The sequence below is a fragment of the Platalea leucorodia genome (assembly GCF_965183815.1).
Source record: "Platalea leucorodia genome assembly, chromosome: 11".
Classification (NCBI taxonomy): domain Eukaryota; kingdom Metazoa; phylum Chordata; class Aves; order Pelecaniformes; family Threskiornithidae; genus Platalea; species Platalea leucorodia.
This window is the reverse complement of record NC_138833.1, coordinates 6878882-6894840: the sequence shown is the minus strand read 5'-3', so window position 1 is coordinate 6894840 and position 15959 is coordinate 6878882. Positions and strand designations below refer to the sequence as shown.

General features: G+C 39.6%; 1 protein-coding gene across 4 annotated transcripts in view; it reads left to right on the top strand.

Annotated features, from left to right (window-relative positions):
* The window catches only part of FBXW11 (F-box and WD repeat domain containing 11), a 78520-nt gene that overhangs the window by 16780 nt on the left and 45781 nt on the right, over positions 1–15959 (top strand). The window contains exon 1 of one of the 4 annotated variants that reach the window (XM_082323737.1): positions 500–601. The exons of the other annotated variants lie outside the window; for them this stretch is intronic. Coding sequence (XP_082179863.1) covers positions 551–601 — 51 coding nt within the window. The 5' untranslated portion in view covers positions 500–550. Of the gene's footprint in view, positions 1–499; positions 602–15959 lie in introns of those variants that run through there. 4 annotated transcript variants of the gene reach the window in all.

Below are 15959 nucleotides of genomic sequence, written 5' to 3'. Positions count from 1 at the left end.
GCTCCTCCATGTTGTATTCTAAAGACTTGCCACCCTAACGAAGAGCGCCCGCGCTTCTGTTCCCCGAGGGTGACTGCAAAGGTAAAAACCTGGCAAGCCGTTTCGGCCAGGCCAGTTTGCCCAGCAAGGCACCTTCCCCTCTTGCAGCAGAACTTGCTTTTGTCGGTAGCGATGTGTGGCTGCGTTGCTGAACTGATGGGCCCGAACTGTAACAACTCTGATGCTACTGGCAGTAAGTCAAAATGTTCAGCTGGGCCCTAAAGCCAAGCGGTTGCAAATGAGCAAAATCAGCCCGTTATCCTTGACGGGACAGAGGGATGGCTTATTTTCTGAAAGGGATCTTCAGGCGTTATTTTACCCTTGGCGGCTAACCTCGTGCTTAATGTAGAAATAACATAGATAAGTACCCACGTTAACGTACTAATGAGTTGCCTGCCTTGAGTGATTTGTTGTGGCATCTAACTGCTTCTTCTCTTCCTTCCTTTTTGTCACCCTGCAGTGTTCTGTGCCAAGGTCTTTGTGGCTAGGCTGCTCCAACCTGGTAGAGAGCATGTGCGCACTGAGATGCCTGCAGAGCATGCCCAGTGTCAGATGTCTCCAGGTGCCTTTCTTCTTTCTTGTTGTAAATGTTATGCGTATGCTGTTGAACATTTGTTAAACTCTCAGGACTCTGTTTAATCAAATTGTTAAGTCTGCTAAATGTTTTTTGTGCATCCTTTTCTGAAATCTTCTAAACTGCATTGTAGGAGTGAATCTTAAGAGGGCTTTTTGTACAGTAGGCTCTTGCGGGGGGTGGTGAGCTTTTGTGTTTTATTGCCTGTTTACTGAAGTTGTGATATAAGTAGCATAGTTGTGCATGTTGCCTGCTACGTTTTGCTTTCTCATTTAATTTAAAAAAAAAAAATAACATAATGAGCTTTGCCATTTCTTTTTAATTGCAATAAACTGACTAGCCTGTAATATTTGTGTGATTTAATATAGAAAGGATAAGCTTTTTATTTTCTACTAAGCGTGATCCTGGTTATAGCCTTACGTTACAGTCGTTGCGCATGTTTGAATGCAGAATAGTTAGCATGGAGTCCTGGAGCTCTGTGGGTTACTCTGTTAACTTAGCTTCTTAACTTTTAAAAAGTGAAGAACAAGGGATGGGGGCTTACGCTGCATAGAAGACCACTAAATCTCAAGTTCTCTGTTGTTTTTCTTCTAATAAGCTGTTGAAGTTGAGCCTGCGTAATTTATAGATGGGGAATTGCTGCTGTTTCTTCACTGGTTTGGGGGGATTGAAAACGATGAAAAGGGAGAGTTTGATACCAGTTAACAATTTTGAACTCCCAGGATGTTTACCTTGGAAAGAAAATGCAGAACGTGTGGAATAACTGTGTGGCACTTCCTAAAGTGTTTCTGAATGTAACGTTTTTAGCAGAACATAACTACTATTTAATATTAGTATCTTTTATAACAATAGTGTTATTCAGCGGTTCAGTCTTTCATGTGTAGAAAACGAATACGTAAAAGAAATTGCTTTTGTGAACGCAAAGTTAAACAAATTGAGTTTTGTTTGCAGTCAGTCCATTTGAGTTCAGACACTAGATACCATGAATGTCTTGCCTTAGAGAGTAACCATTTATTTCAAAACCTCTCCTCTTGCCTGCAAAATGTGGCCACTTGAGTTCCAGCAAATTTGAGTTTCAGAATTAACAATTTCTTCAAAATTTCTGTTAAAATACGAGCATGTTTTTCTGTTTGAATGTTTTATGTTTCCAATTTTGAAATACTGTTCAAAATGGGGGGGGGGAATCCCATGACCAAGGTAAATGTATAGATGGATAATACATTTGATAGAAATTGGCATTGCATCATGGCCAAATAATGGTTATAGTAGATGCTTATGGTCATGACAGTGCAAGTCACAGAGGTTTGATGTCTGTCTTGGGAATATTTAGAAGCTAGTTCTAATGTAAGATCTTCCTGCTCTCTTTCCCTCATCCCTCACCCCCTCACTGGAAAAGGAAAACAAAACTTTTTTCATTGGGAATTCTGATTTTTTTCCTTTTTTTTTTTTTTTTTTTTTTCCCCTGGGACCTAACTCATCAGTGGCCAAAGAGCATCTCAGAATTTTTCAGCGAGCGGTCATAGCTGTTTTTAAGATGGATGGTGATGTTGGGAGTAGGTTGGATGGAGCCTGGTGGGATGGGCCGGTAATGTTTCAGTGCTTGTTCATGGACCCTGGTGAGGGATGTGAGCAGCGAGCGTGAAACGATTGCTGCTTTGCTGTCATGAGGCTGTTCTTCGGTGCAGACCTAGGGTTGCAATCCTGCACTTTCATGCTTAATTTTTTTACCTCCTCTCTACCTGACTTTTGCATTTGTGATTTATGCCTAGCTATATTTAACAGTTTGAGGAGTGTTTCAGGATAGGAGCAGTTTTGCTGTTAATAACTGTCTTTTACATGGTAGGTGTAGATCTTGGTTTCATGGGCTACGAGCCTTGGGGAGGGCTAGCTGCTGGACCCACACAGTGAATTACAAAAAGACTCGTCAGGCTAGGGCGGTCCTTAGCTCAGGTTCCCTACTGCAGGCAAGGCGTGCATTTCTGCAAATACCTGGTTTGGGCATTGCAAGGACTCCTTAATGATGAATCTGAGCACTTTGACTGCCCCAAGTTTCTTATAAATCAGCTCTTTGGAAATTTCTCATCAGTTAGCACATCATGGCCAATGAACTGTTTTTTTCCCCAACAGAACTTTGTATTAAAACAATATTACAAACAGAAAAATGTATATATTCAATTGAAATAACAGTAAACCTATTTATTACGAACAGCTTTTTTCGTTCTGTTACAGTATCTAGCAGTAGGTACATAGTAGTTAAAATAGATTATATTTATTATATAAATAGAACAGGTGAAAGCTCAGACCAGGCTGGGCAGCAGATTAATTGATGTGGAATACATAGTATTACAAACTCCTATTGATAATATTGATTACAGGATAAAATACAACACATGAACATACTACTTTACACACAAGATTTTTGGAAACCTGTTATCACACAGATGTGCTGTCATATATGATTAAAAACCATAGCTAATGCAGCTGTTATGTCAGGACGTATCGCTGAAAAATTTCTCCAACCTATATTGTTTTCAGGAATTGTTACAGATCTGTCAGCTTTCATGAAAACCACATTTGAAGTACCAGTTAGTTTGTGCAGGCGCTTTTGCTCCATGTGCCTGTAGGAATTTAACAATTCCAGACCATTTTTAACTATATAATAGTAACAGCTAACAGGGTTAACAAATTTTAGTACTAAAGTACATCACTGCAAGGACAACCCCATCGTGCGAGCTGGTGGGATTGCTTTGAAGCTGTCGGGAGCTTGGTGTGTGGAAAGAAACAATTTTGTGCGTCCAGCCTGTTGCACTTCGGGAGTTACCGAGGAGGGATTTCAGCAGGGTGTTCGGCCCCTCCGCGTGTTGCAGGGCTTGTGCTTTTCTGCTGGCTGCAGCCCCTGGGTGGGCTGTTCAGTAGCTGTCCTAAGCAGGTACCTGTGGGGCAGCTGCTTGGTAAGGTGTAAAGAGCGCTTTGTTGATTTAAATTTTGTTCCAAAATAAAGGCTTTTTTCTTTTTTTTTTTTTTAAAGTCTGATTTTTGGAGAACTGCAACCAGGAGTAAGAGGTTTTGAATCTTTTAGAAGCATCTGTGGGACATATTTTTTTTTAAAAAAAAAAAGCTTCTCCTTTCAGGCGTGTGACTCAGTGATGCCCAAAGGGAAAGGAAGTGAAAGTGGCACCAGGTGCTTTTCCCCGTTTTTTATTTTTGGTACCATGACTTGCCCTTTATTGTTTCCTGAGCTATAAGCCCACATTTAAAAACAGGTAGGGCATATATACCAGGAGATCTTCGTTCTGTAGCACACGTTCAGTTAGCGTAATGATGATTAATAGGAAGTTTAAGAAGGAAATATAGAAGCCCTTCAGTGGTTCCCAGAAGTTATCTGGGAGTTGTATCTGTTATCTGTGTGTGTTGTATGTGTAGAGTAATTAGTGAATGGACCAGAAAGAAGGAAAAAACCTAGTCTTAAATCTGGAGCCTTGTAGAATTTCTTCAGGAAGCTCTTATTCAGTCTTAGTGCTTTTTCAAACATTTAGGCTTCAAGAGTAATCTACCATCAGTCTAAAAGAAGAAAGCAGAGATTAGGTTTACTCTTGCCTTTCCATCATGTTGTTAGCAATCATAAAACCTAACTAGGCTCTTCTGAAATCAAGCTGCAACATTTAAGCAAGTACCCTCTGATGCCAGTGGATTGGAGGTAGTGTTCCAGTTCTCCACAATTAGTCTGGTTTTGTATTCTGTGTTTTTTCGCACGCAGTAAAATACCTTCGTAGTTCTGTAGTTCACTGGAGAAGTATTTGCTTTCTGTGTTGTGAGCTGTTAGTGAATGGAGAAGAGAGAGGATAATTTAGTAAAAAATATTTATTCCCATCTGTGGTACTTGAAGTTTGCTCTCATGTATTCTGATTTTCAGAGTAATTAATATTATTTGGAAATAAAGTCCTTAACGCTTATTATCACTTGTTATTGTTGTATTGAAAAGCATATATTAAATGCCAGTTCATAATACTTGAAACTACTATAGATTTTGAGGCCTTATTTTTAGCTACTTAATTACTTTTAATAATGTTTTTGTACCAAGGAGCTTGTCATTATGAACACACTTGGATTCAAATAGCTCCTGTTTTCATCCTCTTTGATATGGATTTGACTGCAAGATTAAAAGCATACTGGTCTCTTATCTAGGTGTATAGAGAAACTGGTTCTGTTTCCAGGTGTGTAATGCAACCGTATGGATACGTCCCCTTCCATAGCTTCATCCTTGTGAAGCACTGCAGTGGTTTTGAACATATTTTGTCACTCTGATTTGGGAAAGAGCTCCAACAGCGCTGTCACGCAAAGAGAAACGGCCAGTCTTCTTAGTTCTGTCAGTAAACATCTCCAGCGTGAATTGAAGGCTAATCATTAAGCAACAGAAGATAAGTACTCCAACGTCGCTTTGAATTATTGCATAGTATAGGATGATATCATGATGAAGTAATGCTTGGGGAATAAATTATTAGATAGATGTAGTGAAATTAACCTAGTAACCAAATACTGCTCAACCAACTCTTTCTTCCTTGTATTCAGTTACACTTTCCTTGACTTTTTTTTTTTTTTAGAGAGATCATCGTATCTCTCTCCTAAAACTCTGCTTAATTTTTTCTTGCTTATTTAGACCCCCCCAACATGTTGGGTGTGTTTTTTCTACACCTTTCCATTTATTGTCCTTAAAGTTTTCATCTCAATTGTACGTAGTGTCCTTCTCTTCCTTTTATGTTCACATGTGGGGTATGTAGCTTGGAAGCTTTAACAGAGCACTAATTCAGTACAGGAATAATAAACTTCCCAATTCCAGAGCTTCCAGTGTGAGAAGTCGACTTGTTCCTCCAGAGACCAAATCTTACAGTTCATGTAGTGGCTTTCTCAGACTTGAAGCTACCCCGACTCCTCCCAGCCTGTTCGCCCAGCGGTCGGTAGGCTTGCGATAGTGCGCTTCGCTTTACCTGTCCTTTATCCTTGACTGCTGCACAACGGGATGTTCAGCTCTGTAGGTTTTCCTTCATCTGCGTTTTCATTCTTGCACCACGTGTCCTGGTGATGGACAAGCAGTAGGAAGGTGACATTGACTTAGTACTTGCCAGTGTCGTTCCTGCTTATAGATTAAGACAGGAGTGTATTGATTTCCTCTCCATGACTAGAAGCTGCCTTCACAAAAATGTGGTCTTAAAAGCCTTTTGAATTGGCCAATTCATAATTTATTACTGTTCAGAAGAACTTACTATTTGCTAGTGGCAAGCGGAGTTCTGGAGCATTAGGGGTTTAATATTTATTCCTTACAACAGCATTCCTTGCAAAGGAAATGATTTCTTAGCAATAAGGAATCTCAGTGCTATCACAGCTGAGCTGGGGCACAAAGGAGGAAGTTTATCTTTCTATTTATTGATAAGTACAATTGAGCATTAACTTGCTTAAGCTTCTATTTGTTAATCTTTACTAATTTTGAGCTTCTGTTGGTTGATGTTTCTATTCAGATACCAGAAGGAAGTACGACAATGGAAATTATAGTTGGAAAAAATTGTATTTGAAAACAAAATTCTAATTTATTGACATGAAAAATTCAGCATCCTTTTTTATAGCAGTACTGTCATTTTCGCAGTACAAATTCACCACAGACATGAAGCAGTAGTCTTAAAACGACAATGAGTGCAGTAGATGCATTCTGCTAAAAACTTTTCCTACAGTGCATGAAATCACAAATCGGAAAATGATGAACAGCCTGTCGCCGTGTAGGCTGCATCCTTTTGAAAATGTTATTCTTCTATGCAGCTGTTAAAATGAGTTGTCATAGCCAGACAACTGCTTTGCTTCTTCTGGTAGGTTTGAAGTAATTTACAAATACTTCTTTGACATGTTTTCTGGTATTTTGCCTCAAAACAGTGGGACTGTTACCATTTCTTTTTGGAAACAATCCAACAGGTCCATTAAAAAGAAATGCATATTTGATTCCTTTTAAAGAAACAGAATGTTCTCTCCAGTATCCGAAATATTTGTACTTATCCCTCTATTTTAAACAGGCTTCTTTCAGAGACAGAAAGCTTTAAAACTAAGCATAGTATTGTAAAGCAATTAAAGATACCCATGCAGTAGGCCTGTTGCTGTTTTGTGCAGTGAGATGGCCTGAGTTACCCAGTTTGTAGATCTGATGTAAACGTGTCCAGTTTTCCCTCTGTTAATCAGCAGCAGTGTTTTCCAGTATTGTTGTTTCTTCTGGCTGAAGCTGGAGTCTCCTCGCAAAATTAATAGCAGTTTGGATTTTGTTTTCAGCAGTTTCTCATAATTTTTTTTTTTTTTTTTTTTTTAGTTCTTAGTATGCGTGTGTTGCAGACGCTGAGGACTGATGTGACAGCTCAATTTGGGGCAATAGTTTGCATATATTGCAAGCATTTCGCAAAGGATGACATTGCATTTTACACAGTCCCCCCCCCCCTTTTTTTTTCCCCTCTCCTTGTGCTCCAGTGCTTGGGCATCCTGGTGGTCTCCGCCAGACCACGCTCCAGTATCCCAGTGTATTTCTTGTAGTGGAGCGCGCAAGACTGGGGCCGGTACTCCAGATGCGGTCTCACAAGAGCCCGGTATGGCGCTGGCTGCAGTCTCTTAGGGTAACAGCAGCTTGCTGCCGTGCGTCCTGATGGCGTGGCCAGGGTTTGTTGCTAGGCCTAGACAGCAATAAGATCAGTAAATGTAAAATGCAGGGATGGGTTGTGGTGTTTTGTTTTTTTTTTTTTTTTTTTTTTTCCAAAGCATGATTTATTATCTGAAGGAAAGTGTTATGATAAGCACTTTTTTCAGTCATCCTTTGTGTATCTGAGTGCTTTCAGTTTTAGGACTTTAATTATTATCTAAGCCTGTTCTTTCTTAGAGGCAAGAGGAGAGACCTTCTCTTTATTGGGTCAATTCATATTTATTTTTAAGTAGAAGAGAGTGGTTACCTACTAGATTACTTTAAACTTCAGCCAGTGAGATAGTGTTGAGCTGCGAACCAGAGCTCTTTGTCTTTAGTTTCCTTAGCTGAGGAGCAGAAGTGCGTTCCCCGATGTCAGAAGACTAGCAAATGGACGAAATAGCTGTGAGTTTTGGTTCCTGATTTTCCCCAGGCACGACGTACGTCGGTCGCTTGCAGCTGACTATGGCTTTTGCCGGAATGGGTCCGGCTGTGTTCGTTCTGGTCTGTGGTAAACAAGCAGCAAATGGCGACTGCGGGCGACAGGCAGCCTGCGACACCGCTTCGCAGGTTGGGGTCATCTGCAGCAGCTTCCCCAGGCTGGGGCTGTCTGAGCGCTGCCAACCACGAACCTCTCTGCTTGTGGCTAAAGGGGTTTGCTGGTATGAACAATTTAATACGTATGAGTGCTTTTTTTGGACTTTGTTTTTTTCAGCAGTTTTTAGAGAGCACTAAGGATCGTACACTTCATCCCCAAGCTGCAAGCTTGCTTGAACAGAAGAGTGGCTCCTTTCAGGAGCCTGCTTCTCTTCCTAAACAGCTTTTCAAGATATTTCATCTGTGGCTGTTAGTTGGTGGGCAGTTCTCCCACCTTTGTCTTTTCTTCAGAAGTTGCTGGTATGCAAAAGTTAGTCATTTACTTAATCGATAATCTGTATGAGTAGGAGGGAGTGGTGATATGACTCTCTCTCGAGATATTTCGCTAAGCTGCTGTCTGCTGCAGAAGGGACTTCTGAATGTAGAAAAAGTAATGTGAGCTTAGAGATCCGGTCCTTATTCCTTTGGGTGAATTGCTAGCCTGCCTTTGCTAGTGTTTCTCTCCTGTACCATTTAAAGATCACAATCTCTCGTCCCTCAGACTGGGAAGGGTATGTCCCTAAGGAGGCGAGTACATCCATCCATGGATGGATTCATGTATCAACGCAAGATACTAGACCGTGCCTCAGTAAATCCAGAGCCATTGCTTATAGCTGCAACAGATGAGTGTAATTTCAAACGTAAATTTATGTTCCTCAGAAAAGCTAACACAATCACGCTAGGCTTAATATATTTCACAAGTAGCAGGCAGGAGCTGTTGTTCCTGATGCCTATTACGATGCGTCTGCAGAAGACTATCTCTTTGAGTGGAGAGATGTTGTTAGCCACACCTTTGTATCTATGCTTTCTCAACCTCCTGTGGAAAAGAGGATTTTTTTTGCTGTCTGGAACTGTTATGGTGCAAAGAAATTTGCTGGGTAATGTGCCTTGCTCTCTGCCTGCCTTCTGGTAGTGCCATGCTTTATGCTGGGAGGGTGTGAAATCTTTCTTAGGAGAGGAGAAGGAATGCATGGCAGTCTATGCCAGGTATATTTGATATAGTCCTCTTCCTTGCAGGTGTTTGGTCTATTTCCCATGGAAGAATTTTCAAGGAAACAGAAAAATATAATCAAATATTTCCCCCCACTAAGGTTGAAATTACATTTGTGCAGTGTCTTCGCACAGCACTGTCAGACTTCTTATCAGAAACATCACTGGCAGGAGGATCAGATCCCTTGCCTTTGGGGAATTAAGCAGCAGTCTTGATACCAGTGATAGTAATGATTTTGCCGATAGTAGTAGTTCCGCTCTAAGAGTCGTCATCATAAAGACATTTATTCTTTCAGTGTGAAAAGTTCCTGGGGTGCTTAGCAGGCAGGCCATTCCTAGGTTTCCCTGGGCCTCCTTTATTTGCATCCGATGAGTTGTTCTGTAGGTCTTCAAGGCTGTGACGTATGAGAGTCTTCACATACGTGGTTTGGGTTTTGTGATCCTTTGAAATGGTGGTAGAATCCAAATAAATCAAAGGATGCGTCAGACTCAAGGGTAGGACAGCTGTCTGCAAACCCAACAGCAGGTCTGAGCAAAGTTTACTGATACCCATCTGTCGAGTATGGAAGAAGTGGTACAGCAGAGAAAGAAGGAACTATAACCAAAACTTTTTACTACTTTGCATAGTATTTCTATGGCAAAATAGTCATGTTTGCAAAGCCCCACTACGGAAGGGCATTACTTTGTGGCCCAGGATGGTCTCCCAGTGCTTTGGACAAGTGGATTTTACAGGTACTCCAGAAGTTTGAGTGGACTTCGTTGCCCTAGAGAAAATAATATAGGTTGTCTTCATCCCAACCTTTTCACTTTGTTAGTATTGAATTCTGTTCAGTGGCATTGCACTGGTGGTGTTAGAAACTCTTCAGCTGATGAAGCTGAACTCTTTGCTTTTTAATTCTTACATGTTTTTTGCATTCCTCAAGTTCACGCACAATTTTTGATGCAATTATTAAGCCAGGCTTTAGAGATGACTACACTTCTAATCTGTTTGTTGGTTTTTTGTTTTTTTCTTTTGTTTGTTTGTTTTTCATCTATTTTACTTTTTTATATTATTTTCGAATAAACAAACTGCTAAATATTTACTTTAAAGTGTATGAATGCAAACATCTTTTGGCATGTCTATGGACACTTCAGCTGTTTTGCCTTGTGTGTTGTAACTGATAAAAGTTGAACATCATTGTACTAAATGGATTAGGGCTGTTAGAGTTTAAATTTGATAGAAAATACAAAAAAATAAATTAAATAAAAAAATACTAATGAAAGTGGACTTCAAAGTTCTTTCTGTGAGCTAATAATTATATGCCCTGCTTGAAAAATCACCTAAACAGGGATCAAGTGAAGATATATCTTTAAAGTTGTATATATGATTGCAGAATTTGAATGCACACTTGAACTTTGAAAAGCATAGTACTTTTATCTGAACTAGAGAATTTATTCAAGGCATACAATACTGAAAAAATATTTACTGTAATGTTACAGGAATCAACCTACAGTTCTGTACACTTAAGCTGAGGTTATTAGAGCAAATGTAATCTGAAAGTCTCAAGCTTATATGTAAATATGTGTTTTGAGAAAAATTATAAGAATTAGGCCAAATGCCTTTGAATTCAGTACTTGAATAGTAAAAACGCAGGATGCCTGCTGCTAAGTGATTGTCATCACTCTACTGTAGAGACTTTCATATTGTCCTGCAGTATCTATTAAATTCTTCTTGAGCCCTGCTAACTTCAAAGTTATTCTTCAGTGCAGTTTGTTGGAAGCAAAAGCCCTTTCAGATTCCGCATCAGGCCACGGAAACCATAGCTGGCACTTTGTATAGCGCCGTCCTTTTGTTCAGAAGTAAAAGAAACATAACAGCAGTTTTCCTCTTGAAGTGACATCAAACCCAACTGTCTCCAGGAAGTTAGGAGACGATTGCTGGCACGCTGCGGTGGCCGCAGCTTTGATTTCAAGGCTTCGTTGCACAATATGTTGGTTTCAGCTGTCCCCTGCCTTTTCGATCCGCTGCCCCATGCAACAGCTTGCCGGCTTTCATTTGTGCCACTACAAGATGGTGTGCTGTAACGTAAAGTCAGTCGGTGATGTGATACAGATTAAAAATAATCTTCCAAAAAGAGGAACCTGAGACATTGGGCAACCGTTCCTCCCGTTCTCAAATCCTTTTCTGTAGAGTCTTACGATGATGTGCTTTTTGTATTAATCAACTAACTCGAAGTTGTAGGGAGAAGTGGTGCTGGCCTTACAGGTCAGGAGCATTTAGACATCCATTATATAAATCATGTGAAATCTAAATTATGCAATTGCACATTCCTTTTAATACCTATATAAAATCAGCACTTGAATGCAGAGTGTCTGGGTAACCCTAGGCAAGGCTGAGTGGATATTTGAAAAAATGATTTGGGTGGGTTTTTTACATCTTGTATTACTGAAGGCTTCTTTGTTTAGCTGAAATTGGTCCACAGCCTGTTTTGAGATAAGGTTTTCTCCAGGCTTTCAGTTGCTTGGATATCAGCAATTACAAAAATACACTGAAATTGTGTATAAGCAAAAGATTGTGTTTCAGACAATTAATGAGCGATGAGGATTTCCTGAATAGTTATGATGGATTGATACAGTTTCATGAATTGCCAAATCTGGAATACGTTGCCATACGTCTTTGGAGGAAAAAAAAGAAGTTAAAACAGTACGGGATTCTTTCTTGGAATAGCTGACTGTAGTTTTATTGACTATTTCATCGTGGTGGCTACTTTTTCTGTATTTCTTTTGTGTGCAAATGCCTTCCATTTTGCAAAAGACAAATAATGGAGAGTTACTGCAATTTTAGTATTTCAGGCTCCTCAGTGTTTTTGAGTAACATTTTTATAACTTTTATGAAAAGAGTTTGTATAGAAACCTCTTTGAAATCTGGTTAAAGTTTTGCTGATCCTTGGGGAAGAGCAAAAACCGAAGAATGAGAATAAATTCTGATGTAGTTCTGTTGGCCAGGGAAAGCAAGTAGGGATATAGAGGAAGAAGTGCCAGAATCTGGTCTTAGAAAAATTAGAGAAAATACTTTTCTCCAAGCATGCCTATGTATTGAATGTTTGAAGCTTATAGCTTCTTTTGAATCTCCAATCCTAGTGTATTAGTATTTAATGCCGATGAATTTGTGGCTGTGGGCTTGTAGTTGTTTGGAGTTGCTTATATTTAAATTATTCTTTGATATGTGGTGTTTGTGTTTGTTGCTCAGACGGTTCTCTCAAGCTGGAAGTACGTGTCCGCTGCTTCTCTCCCTTCCGTTCCATTGTGGTGTTGTGCTCGAGGGTTAAAGGGCTGCGGATCTTTTCTAGATCTTAGGGGAAGAAAAAGGTAATAAGCACCAGTGCCTGTGTTAAGTGGTAGTGGATATGAGAAAAAAAAATTGGTCAGGTTTTGAAAAAATGGCTTAATGATCTGAATCTTTAGCTGGCTGCAGTGTCTGTATTTCTGATGCCCATTAGTGTCCCATCCTTCATAGGGCTTTTTAGACACCCTCGTCTCGAGGGTTGTGCCTGTCTTCTGGCCGGCACGTTGAGGTAATTACATTTGCGCAGAGCTGGTTTCACATGGAACCAGCAGCAGAGATCTGAACCTAAATTCCCTCTGGGAATCTAGGAATAACCCTCGAAGTATTTTAACTTTGCACCAGGCAGCCAAGTTGCAAGTGTAGTTAATCTTAACTTAGGCTGATTTATTTTTGATGAATGGAAGTCATCCAATTATTAGCTTAGCCTGAAATTTGCTTCTGAGATGTTACTTACCCTACCTTTAACCTGAAATATTGTTAATGGCTTATTAATTGTGAAGGGGAGAGCAGTGTGTTTTCTGCCTTGTTTACCCATGAACATAATGCAGAGAAAATACAGCACTGTACAACGTGAGGTGTAATTTGAATTTTGCCTTGCCCCCGACTCGGGGTGTCTACACAGCGCAAAGACTTTTGGAAATGATGCTCCATTTGAACTACTTGGCTTGTCGGAGGTGTGTGCGAGAGAAACTGAGGGCTAATGTGGAAACAGTGTGTTGCAGGGATGCATCAGTTATAGCTCTAAAATGTCTTGGCTGCTTATGGAGTCCTTGAAGTCAGCTGCTGTTTGTGTGCTTAAATTCCTCAGTGAAAGCGGTTCTGATGGATGTACTAATTTGAGCAGTCAGCAGTGAAATGCAACTTTCTAAATAGTTTGTTTTCCTTTTACCAGTCCTATCAATGAATAGATGAGTGAATGTGAAGAGGTTTCTTCGCATCTGCTCTGGAAGGAAGCAAAGTTACTATAATCTTGAGCCAGTATTTTCTCCTCAAGTTTTCATTTGTGATTTTTTTTTTTTTTTTTAATGTGGAAAATAAAGTTAAAGGGGCTCTTTACTAAGTATTGAGACAGTTTCTAAGGTAGTAAATACTACTTAATGTTTCCATTATAAAAAAAAAAAAAAAAAAAGGCCTGACATATCTAATCCTCCTAACTGCCTAACAAAATCCGTTTATTCAGGGTAGCTTTTGGTGTAGTTGTAGATGCAAATGGTCTGAACAAATACGCAGTGTGGGACAAGTGTCTGTGATGCAGTGGAAGCTCTGAAAACTTGTTGCATTTGCTTCAGTAGATTGAATAAGTTCACTGTATAGGTAACACAATTTGAAGTTTCCCTTGAGTCTTAAATGTACAGAGAAAAAACTGCTTTACTTTGTGGTGCATTAAGATTAGAAGTGCAAATAGGTTCTACCTAAATAGGTTTATTTGGAAAATTAATGGGATGAACCATTAGCAATATTGTTAGTGCAAAAACAATAATAGTAATTGTATCTGAGAACTTGAGGTAACTTCTCTTAATTAAAACAAATAAAAAGAAAGCCAGTACCTTGCTCCTAGTGTCTGTGTACCTTTCCACAGGCAGTGTGTCATAGCCATATTTCTGATGATTCTGATGTAAACATTTTACTGTTAAAATTATTATTTGCAGGCGGAAAGGATTTCTCTTTTGGCGTATTCGTACTCTAGAGCAGTGAAAGTTAATTTAGAAATGTTTTAGGAAAGTGCTTGCAACCATTTGCAGTGATATCAGTGATAAGCCTAATGACTGCTTTAATGTACTGTTTAAGTATTGAGATTTTTCTGCTCTGGGCAAGAATGTGGATTGCTAATGTACTGCACAGATACAGTACCTGCCAAGAACGGCTGAGTGCCCATGCAGTTAAAGGCATGAAGTGAGACAGCTGAAAAACAAGCAGCACTTGTAAGCTGAAGGTATAATTAAACCTCCTGTTAGGCTGGGAAAGGGCTGCAGAGTCCAGCTGCTTAGAAAATAAAGCCAGTTTCCATCTGAAGTAAAACATGATCAGTAAGCCTCAGGTGGAGCTTTGCAGCAAGACTTGCTGGCTGCCCCTTACTGCTGGATGCTCTTTCACAACCTAAGGGTTTTAATTTTATTTATTTATTTATTTATTTAAAATTTCTTTCAGCTACCAGCTTGAGCTGAGCACGGAGGCGTTGTGAAAAACCTTACAGCGAGGCTTAACGTAGCCCCCAAACCTTGCCTATCTGAATTTAAAACCACATTTGCCATGTTTTTAGTAAGCTGATTCTGCATAAAACTAGTACTTTTTGTTTTGAGGGGCAGATGTAGAGAAAGTGGTTAAAATATATCTATATATATGTGGGGCTCAACATTTATATTCAGCAAAATAGTTTGCATGATGTGCAAGTTTTGCAAGGCTTCACAGTTCGGTACTCGGAATGGTGCAGGGATGAGTCATCAAATTGCTACAATTACACAATTCAGTACTCATTGTCCTTGTAAATACAACATATTAATACAGGACGGATACAGGCAGGTTTTGACTCCTGACTCTCTACTGCAGACACTCAGAAAATTAAATGAGAGTCAGGGTGTGTTTGAAACAGTTACTCGAGGAATATGTTAGCCGTCATCCCGCAGTACCTGTCGAGGTAAGCCCACCCCTAAGAAGTAATAAACTATTACATATTTACAAAAAAAACCCCAAACCATGGATGACTTCAGTTGGCTGATGAATCAAAAGCATCCTTCTCATGTAACTTTAGAAACTATACCTGCTGCTTAAAACGCTGGATGTCTCTTGGGATTTTTTTTCTAGTGATGTCTGTTTGCTGGGTGGAAATACAAGCGTGCTTGGAAATAGCTGGTAACTTGGATAAAAGTAGCACTTTTTTTTTTTTGTTTCTTGTTACATCCTAAATTGACTGCAAGTTTAATCAGTGAAAAAAAATTTTTTTTATATATACTCTTCTTTATGAGAATCTGTATTGCACTATTTCTGAAGTTCTAAAAGCCAGCAGGGCGATTTTGCTGTTACAGTACTTTGTCGGTAGTTGTGCTTTGCAGGTTGGGGTATGAATTACCAAACTAACGGCTCCGCTGGGTAGTTCCAGACTGCACTTTGTGCATACAACCGCCTGTTAAAAGGATGTGCCATCACCAAAAGCCCTGCGATGAAGTCGGAGCCCTTGCTTAGTGTTTTGTGGAATTGGATCAGAATAGGAATTCTGAACTGCTGGTCATTTTTGGGTATAATTTCATTTTAAAGCCAAGTTATGTAGTTTAGTCCTCTGTGAACACAGCCCACACTGATCTGAATTTTGAGATTAACTTCATGTTAAGTCAGACATACTGAATATTAAGAGCGATGCAGTTAGATGTTTACAGAAGATCAGCAAATTAATTTTGTAATGAGGTTACGGTGAAGACTGATACTTTAGAAACAAAGTTAAAATAGTGGTACTAATTGCCAGTCATCAAATCTTTGATTAAGATGCTTAAGCAAGATAACGTGTTTAGTACCTGCTTGTATTCTTTTGAACCTGCAAAAATAACTGTTCTGGAACATTTAGGTGAAGAATGACTTGAGATTTTCTGAGCAGAGAGACAGGAGCAGGCAACTTGGTTTTTGGGGGTTTACTGATCTGGACAAAGCTTCCTCACAAGTAGGCCCTTGAGAGGTGTCAAACTGGGTATGTAAAAGCATTA